The sequence below is a fragment of the Thrips palmi genome, unplaced genomic scaffold (genome assembly GCF_012932325.1).
Source record: "Thrips palmi isolate BJ-2018 unplaced genomic scaffold, TpBJ-2018v1 HiC_scaffold_4, whole genome shotgun sequence".
Classification (NCBI taxonomy): Eukaryota; Metazoa; Arthropoda; class Insecta; order Thysanoptera; family Thripidae; genus Thrips; species Thrips palmi.
The window spans coordinates 10,070,080-10,078,790 of record NW_023144631.1 but is presented as its reverse complement, the minus strand read 5'-3'; the positions used below and the strand labels follow the sequence as shown (position 1 = coordinate 10,078,790).

General features: G+C 61.7%; 1 protein-coding gene across 2 annotated transcripts; it reads left to right on the top strand.

The window, feature by feature from the left end:
• The first annotated feature begins 5,357 nt into the window (after nucleotides 1-5,357).
• Nucleotides 5,358-8,535, top strand: LOC117649388. 2 transcript variants are annotated; one of them, XM_034392084.1, is made up of 6 exons: nucleotides 5,358-5,495; nucleotides 5,574-5,838; nucleotides 6,666-6,977; nucleotides 7,058-7,357; nucleotides 7,442-7,520; nucleotides 7,854-8,535. In XM_034392084.1, the coding sequence occupies exons 1-4, from the start codon at nucleotides 5,391-5,393 to the stop codon at nucleotides 7,285-7,287; spliced, it is 912 nt and encodes a 303-aa protein (XP_034247975.1). In that variant the 5' UTR covers nucleotides 5,358-5,390; the 3' UTR covers nucleotides 7,288-7,357; nucleotides 7,442-7,520; nucleotides 7,854-8,535. The 2 variants fall into 2 exon arrangements, with proteins under 2 accessions (XP_034247975.1, XP_034247974.1); XM_034392083.1 differs by having other exon boundaries at nucleotides 7,849-8,535.
• Nucleotides 8,536-8,711: the final 176 nt, after the last annotated feature.

Sequence of the window (8,711 nt, the reverse complement as noted above, 5' to 3'; positions counted from 1 at the left end):
CGAGCTCCTGCAGGCCACGCAGCTGCACACTGCAGGCAAGGCAGCCCATCGTGCTCGCTCTCCCCCCCCCCCCCATCATTGGTTTCCTATCCTTTCCTCGTTTCGTTGTTTTTGTTTTTGGGGGTGGAGCACAAATACCCCAGGACATCTCGCAAGTGCCCGCGATCGCGTACAAGCTCAGTGGGGCTGGCTAGGAGGGTCATCGGAGACGGTGCTCTGAAGCGGCCTTCTGGCATTGCGAGAGACTCTGAAGAGGCAACTCGCTCGCTTGTCCTCGCTAGACTTAACCTCATTGGGGAACTCGCTAGGCGCAGACGAGCAAGTACGACTTCTTAGTCGACAAGAAGCTGGCTAGAGGCCCACTGGAAGTTTGGAGGCTCAACTGGAGCCAGGCACGCCTGACCTTTACACCAGAGGAGTCGCCACAGTCCCAAAAGGCTTGCCAGAGCAAGCGCCGACCCAGGCAAGGTGCACCAGGGATGAGTGAGCCACCCTCAGAAACAGAAACAAAGGAACGAGAAAAGGGTAGGAAAACAGGGATTCCGCAAGATCGTGGAGTTTGCGAAGTTGATTTCCTTACTGTTCAGGTTTGACCAAACAGTGGTGGGGTGGATTTCGGTACAACCCGCGGTGGCAATGCCAACGGCCTAGTGGCCTAGCAAAACTAGGAGTGACAACTCGAAGTGACACACGCACTTTCGCCGCGTGACCCGACTGACAGGCCACTGCCCGCCGTCCGACGGCTTGGCCAAAACGGGCCGGCCCTGACCTTGAGGCGGTATTGGGCAGACGGACGGACGCGGGGAAAGTGCGGACGGACAGTGCGACCGATCTGGCGCGAAAAAGCAAAAGTTCAAACAAAGCGCAAGGCGCTGTTGCTACTTTGTGTCTTACTGCCGCACGTCCCGCAGGCCGCCCCCACCCCCACGCGTAGACGTCCAGCCCCACGAGGGCCCCGCCCCGCCCCGCCCCTCGGAGGAAGTGGCGCCCCTCCACGGCCGCCCTCAGCCCCGCGTCGGAGGGAGGCGGGCCGGCGCGGCCGTCGAAGGGCCGAAGTGCATTCGGTTCGGTTCAGTTCAGCGTGGCGGTTCATTGGCATCTTACACCGCCTCCTCGGCCTCCTCGGGGAGGACGGCGAGCCGCAGCAGGACACAGCGAGGGAAGCCCCACGTTGGAGAGGCAGACGGCATTGCTGATGGCCGCGACGCGATGCACCGCGTGACGTCATCAGCCGGCACCGAGAGCACGCCGCCGCCGCTGACGACGACGACGACGCCTCGGAGCACCGGAATGGAAGCCGAGGGGTGCCGCTCCGTGGCAAGTGTGGGAAGGGAGACAATTACGAGAAACGGCGGGGCAGAACGCACTGCGGTGCGTCACTCCGCCCTACCGACTAGTGGCTCGATCCCCGTCGGCCGACGAATAATTTTCCGGACGCAGCGTGGCAACCTTCAAAGACAATGAAGGTCCAAGACCGACAAGCGAACTTATCCCTCACAGAGTCAAGCGCGGGCCTGCTTCCGAACTAGCCTAACTGGCGACCGGGACTGGCCCCGCGAACGGACGGCAGCGCAACGCGCGCAGCGCACTCTTGCGGCAGCTGGCGGAACCACGTCGGGTCAGGCGGTGACAAAGGCGCGAAATGACTTGACCCACGACAAGACGAAACAAGGCAATATCTGACTTGATTCAAACACTGCGGACTGATTCCGAGAGTCGTTTTCGACGCTGTGTCTCTCGCACCTACACTGGACGCCCCATGAGTGCGACAGAGACAGAGCGACGAAAACGACTCTCGCACTGATTCCGAGAGTCGTTTTCGACGCTGTGTCTCTCTCGCACCTACACTGGAAAGCCCCATGAGTGCGACAGAGACAGAGCGACGAAAACGACTCTCGCACTGATTCCGAGAGTCGTTTTCGACGCTGTGTCTCTCTCGCACCTACACTGGACGCCCCATGAGTGCGACAGAGACAGAGCGACGAAAACGACCCCGGAATTCCAAATCCACGCGTCCTCTACCCACCGGCCCAGACGAAGAGGAGGACGAAAACGAGGGCACGCCAAATTTGGCGGGCGTTTTCACGGTGCTCTGCCCTCACTGCCCCTTGCACAGATAAGGCGAGAAAACGCCGCCGACGACGATCCTTGGCCGTCACAAAAACACGCACACGCTGATATGGCTTGAAGTGTTGTTCCGCGCAGCCTCCGCCCTACGGCCGGGCCCGCGATGCGCAGAGACGCGGCACTTGGAAAGCGGCTTCGATGTTCGAATAAAAGGCGCTCCCCACCGCGGACCGCGCAGCCAGAGGCGCCAACATGAGCGGCTGTTTTAACAAGAGCGGTCGTAAAGTCGGCCGGAGGCCTCACCGATGCACAAACACACAAACACACGCGGTCAAACGGCACTGTCACTACACTTGACACTCCCGGCGGGCTCCACACGGCGGCGGCGGCGGCGGCACAACAAAGAGCAGCGCGCCAACGCCAACGGACGAACCGTCGAACCCAACCGCTCGGCGCGGCGTTCCCGCCCAGACTCCTAGTGCGCCGTCCCGCCACCAGAGCGCGCTCAACCCGCCTCTTCCCGCCACCTTCCTGCCTCTAAAATAGCCTAAAACCGCCATAAGAAAGCACCTATTTTTCCTTGAAATTAAAAACGATGAACTAGGCCCTAACCCCAAAGTTTTTGTCTTGAAACCCTAGAAATAATTGGGTGCTATCATACTGCCTCGGTGGCGAGGTATCGACTATTTCAGCGGAGGCGAGAAGAAGAACAAAAGGCGAGCGGGTCACTTCCGCTTGGGTCACAACAAACAGACAACAGAGGATTTAAACATAGCCGAAAATCTTTTTTTGTCAGTTAAACGGCATTTTTAAGCCAGCCAGCAAACGTGTGCAGTGGGGCAGTTCGGTGCTGTGCCGGCTGTGCCCCTGACCCTCTGGCCCGCCTCCGCTCGGTCACAAAACCGGGAGACGGGGGTGTGGGCTCCGCCATAGCCAGGCACGCCAGGCACGCCAGGCACGCCAGGCACGCCGCACAACGCAAGGACGCTGCGGGGCTCCAGCCAAGGCTCCGGCACTCCAGCGTCCCAGGGGCACCCGGGCCATGAGGTGTGAGGTGGGCCTCTCCGGCGCCTCTCCGGCCCTGCGGCCCTACAGCCCTGGTCTGGCTCGAGTCCACGCCTCTCACCCCCGCCCCATCCCACACAATCGGTGCCCTCCAGGATCCCTGCACCCCATCCCTAATTCACCCACCGCCCGCCCCGCCCCGCCCCGCTGGGCTGATCAATTACTCATGACCAGACAGGCGTTGGCCCGCAAGCGGTCCTGGAGTCGTGCTGGGGGCGGCTGGGGGCTGCCGGGCCAGCGGCGGAAGTCTCGCGTTCGCGGGGAATATAAAACCACAGACTCGGAGACACAGAGCGGGCACCGCTTCAAGGCCGGGTCGGGCGCCTCGCCCTCCGCTCCGCCCTCCGCCCTGGCCTCGCGCTGCCGCCGGGAAGCAGGGAAGCAGCGGAGCGGCGGAGCGGCGAAGCACAGCGAGCGCAGCGCGACGCGACATGCAGAATTATTGATATTCCGCCATTGTCGATGGAGCGGGGCAGCGCGGCAGCGCGGCAAGGGGTGACTTCGAAATGGAGCCAGATCCATTCCGCCGTCGCTCCCGGGGGGCAAGAATTAGCCGGGGCAGCGCAGCGCACACCGCGCGTGGGTTCGTATCCCCGCTCGTATTTTTGCAGTCGCCCGCGCGCAAACACTCCCAAGCACACCTACACACACATACAAGCGCGCGTGGCGAGGCCGATTATTACTGTCCGCCTCAGGATGCACTGACCCTCCCTAATAATAGCTCATCTCTTCCGTTGCACCCAAACGCACGCCCCCTCCTCCTTCGATGCCCATTGGCAATCCACCTCCCGGTCGTGCGAATCCCCCTTCCCCTCCCCTCACCACTCGACATCTCAAGAGCGCGAGGACCCTCCCCCCTCCCCTTTTACTTGTGCGGTGTCGCCGTCCCCCTCGCTCACCCCGCGATAAGTCGTACCCCTAATGGTGAGGGAGCGAGACGGCACCAGCCGCCCTGGACGTCGCACGTCGCCGCGGACGTGTCCTCCACGACGGCCACCGTGCTGGCGCCGTGCCGCCGTGCCGCACGGGGACACGTGACGTCGCCGCGCCCCGCCACACCCCCACCCCGCCCCGCCCCACCCCGCCCCACCCCGGCGTGACGCGGTGCCGCGCGCGGCACGGGGCTGCGGGTGCTGGTGGCGGCCGGGGCGGCCAGTGTTGTCGAGATGCTGGGCTCGGGCCGAACCTCCACGTCTTTCAATATCGCGTTTAGGAAAAATGCTTCCTCTCGTGAGTACTTGATGTTGCTGCCTGCGGTGCCTGCAGAGAGTGCCTGCAGAGAGTGCCTGCAGTGAGTGTCGACCATGCGTGTGCAGCGTGTACATAGAGCGTAGCCCAGCGTAGCCGATCGTAGCCCAGTGTAGTGGCGTGTGTAGGCCACCCGTAGACGTTGTTGACGCCCGTGTGCCCGTGTGCCCCCGTGCCCCCCGTGTTTCCCAGTGGCGGACCCGACAGGACAGCACAGCCGTCGCCATGAATATCATGTTCAGAAAGAATTTCCACGCAGATAAGGAGGCCGGCTACGGGTTCGGCAAGAGCAGCGGCCGGTCGGGGCGCAGCAAGGCGCACCACGGCAAGCGCGCGCGCGACGCCGGCTACAGCTCCATGCCGGAGGACAGGGGCGGCGACCGCGCCGGCTTCTACCGCACGCACCTGTTCCTGAACCCGTCCAGCGCGTGCCAGAGCTGCGGCGGCGCCGTCGAGGAGGAGACCACCTCGGCCGGCCTGCAGCAGCCGCCCGACTCGGCGCCGGCCGCGCCGCGACGCACCTCCGTCACGCTCATCAAGTGGCCGCGCAAGTCCTCCGGCAGCGCGTGCGGCAGCACCATCGGCGGCCGCTTCGACTCGCTCGACGTGGCGGCGGCGGGCTCGGCGGCGGGCTCGGCGCCCGGGTCCGCGTCCGCCTCGGCGCCCCCCAGCAGGCAGGTGAGTGCGGTGAGTGCCAACACGCAGCGCGTCGACCGCCGCGCGCCGCGCGCCCGTCGAGGCGGTCGCGGGGACATAATTAGAGAAATTAGGTCAATTGTGTTATTTCGGTGTGGGATTTGAACCGGCGCCCAGGCCATTAGACGCGCTTCTCATGCCCGAGTGACTCGCCGGCTCGCCGGTCGAAGCGCCTCTGGGAAAGACGGCGGGGCGCCCAGTGCCGGGCCGCGCCACCACACCACCTCACCAAGGTGGTCGTGTTCCAGGTGAGCTTCAACAAAGGCGGCAAGGGCGGCGCGGCGGGCCCCGCGGCGGGCCAGGCCACCAGCTCGATGCCCATGTCGCGGTCCGAGCCCGTGTCCCTCGCCAACCTGGACAGGGACTGCTTCATCATTCCACTGCACGCCGTGGACCGCTTCCTCCCGGAGGGCGTCCCGGTAAGTCCCCTTTCCTCTCTTTCCTCCGCGACAAAAGACTTCTTTTGAATGGGGCTTTGCCGACGGCGTCCTTGGCAGCTGCCGGAGCCCAGCCAGCTGGGGCAGCTGAGCCAGCAGTCGCTGTGCGGCGGCAGCGGCGTCAAGGTGCTGGAGGTGGCGGACCCGCTGCTGTCCGTGCTGCTGCACTTGATGACGCCCATGGAGCCGCTGGAGCCGCTGCTGGAGTCGCCGCTCGCCTCGCCGCACAAGCAGCAGGGCGCCGCGGCGGCGGACCTCGTGCAGGAAGTCAGCAAGGGCAACTCGGCCGTCCGGGGCATGCTGCTCACCAACATGGAGAAGAACTGTGAGTGCGACCCTGCGACTGCGACGGGGAGGGGGCGGTCAAGGTCAACCGGGGAGCTGTCCATGGCTTCAGCCTGCGAAGCGGCGGGTAGGCAACCATGTGCAGCGGTGCGCTCGCAGTGCCTACCTCGCAGGCGCCTTAGAGCCTGGCGTGGCTGACGCGACGGTGGGGAGGGACTTCGCCGCTCGGGCTGGGTATTCGGGTAATTGTCAAACCCCCACGCGTCCACTTACGTAAAGCTCGGCTCACACGTTACGGCCCCCCAGTGGCCCAGCCCGGCCCGGGCCGTTCCTGTTCGCGGCGGGTTCGGTTAGCGTGATGGCTCGCCGCCGTCCCGTCCACGTCCCCGTGGCTGTCCGCCTGGCTGGCAGGCCGGCTGGCAGCATCCCCTGTTTGGCGCGCACACCCGCCTTGTTCCGCCTTGACGCCGGACGCGGACGCCCGACCACGCCGTGCCGTGCTGTGCCACGCGCCGGCACGCGCGCCGTGGCGTGGCCGCCTTGTTCGACCCTGGCTCCGACTCCCTGACGGGCCGCGCTGTCGCTGCCCAGGATTTGTGCGGCGTAGTGTGACTCGGTCTTCGCCGCGCCCCACCCCGCCCCGCCCCACCCCGCCCCGCCCCGCCGCGCCAAAGACGACGGTGAATGATGGCGTTCTGTCGATGGCGCCCGGCCAGGCCGCGCCCGGCCGCCGGGGAGAAGGCGATCGAGGCACTTTTCGTCCTGCCACCTGAGCTCCGCGTGGCTCCGCGCCTCCATTGTGAACAGGGACCGTCCTGCATTGTGAGAGCCTCCTCCGCTGACCCGATTTTTCATACCGTGCCGCAGCCGAGTTCCCGTACATCTCGTACTACGTCATCAACTCGGCGCAGACGGACCCCAAGGACTTCTTCCGGTCGCTGCGCTCTGCCTCGCTGCGCAAGTTCGACCCGCGCAACATTCGCTACACGGCGAGCCACACCCTGGACCTGTTCAACGAGGTGGCCACCATCGCGCGCCCGCCCTTCGACCCGGGCTACCCGTCGTCCACGGCCCCCCGGCGCCCGCCCTCGGCCTCCACGGGCTACATCGTGTCCTTCTACAAGGTCTTCGAGGGAGATGACGGCCGCCGCTTCGAGAAGAACTGGCTCTACTGGACGGGTAAAAACATTATCCCGGGCTTGTTATTGTCAGCGACGTCGACAAGGTACTTTGACTTGGGGTCTGTTGGCGCTCCTCAGGAGCGCGCATGCTTTACAGGTACCTGCCGCGGTCCGTGGGGCTGCGGCGCATCACGCTGCACAAGTCCATCTCGCAGGGCGACAAGCTGTACCTGCTCATGGTGGAGTGCGCCAACTTCCTGGAGGACCTGTCGGCCGCGGCCGTACTGATCCCCGCCCTGCGAGCGCGCCTGTGCGGCTACACTGGCATCTACCGCGCCGCGCCGCTGCCGCAGTCCACCCCTTGCTGAGGCGCGGCGAGGCGGCACCCGGAACCCAGTCCGGGGCGTCCGGGTCCGGGGACAGCGAGCCGGACTGGCGGTAGGTTCTCACAAGATGTTTGTAGCGATTCTGTGAAAATTACGTGGGTTCGATGGGTCATTCGAGTGTGTCTTCTGGTGGCAGGTGCGCTCGCGGTGGAGACACTCAGAGTTGTGATCAAGTGCATTCCTAAAACAACCTGGATGCAAGTCACCGGCAAAAGGTAAAGGTGTACGGATTGGACGATTAAAAAAATGTGTTGTTTGGTTTCCTTTTCCAATCTTTCTCTTGCATGCATAGTGACTGCGCCGGATGCGTTTAGAGATGAAAGCGACTCTAGACTCTAGGTGCGCTACGTTTTCTGAACTTCCCCGATAAAAAAAAAAAAAAAAAAAAAAAAACGCGTGGCTTGAAAACGAAACCAGTTTTCTTTTTCAAAAATTTTGACTATTTTTCTCCCATTTTTCAATATGTTTTCGGTTTTTGTGGTCCCGTTGGATGTAATAGATTTTTGTATTTTTGTCCACTGAGGATGTTGCCTTTTTTTCCAGTCCAGGTCCACCTTGCCACCACCGCCCGCTCTGCCATGCCTCGCTACACCCGCTCCGCCACGCCCCGCCCCGCCACGCGAAATTGCTTGTCGGTGCACTTATGGGACCAATGCACAGCGCTTCCTGATGCGACGCGTGACGCGTGTGCGGCCTGTGCCCTCGCGGCCGCGGGGCACTGCCCCCAGCCCCCACCGCGTCAGATGTAGTCCGATTTTGATACGCTGTTTCCGGCTACGCACTGCGCGGCCAGCGAGATTCGTTCTCATGGAGTTAGTTAGCTGCTGTCAGGTTGATTTATTTAAAAAAAAAAAAAAAAAACAATACTACTGCCTATCGAGGAGAACTATTTTATGACGATGTGCTATCTTAGCGAGTCTACTTGAATTTTTTATTTTTGTTGTAATTCTTCTCTTTACTGTTCTTTCCTATCTGCGTCACAGTTTTCAAAGCTTTAATGTGTCTTTTTTTTGTCAAAGATGCGTTTGGAACCATGTTTGACAGGGGTGGTCAGCAATACATCTGACTGAAGTTCCCCCTTTTTTTTCAATTTCGTGTTCATTCCTTTGCTGATGCAAGTTTAGAGCTGTTAAGAAGAGATTTTAATGTATTTTACCAAAAAACTGCCGATGGCAGGGTTTCCTTAGGTTGTTGTGGAGGAAAAAATAACGCTAGCAAGTGGATTGTGATAATTGCTCATTTTATTACTTCAATACATTTGCTCCACCAAACAGCATTGTGATTTCTTGGGGTAACTAAATGCTAGTTTTAGCCAATTTACAGTCCTTTGAAGATTAGTAATCATATGTGTTCATTTGTCACTAGAATTTAGATTAGTTTTTGATTTGAGCACAATAATATTTACA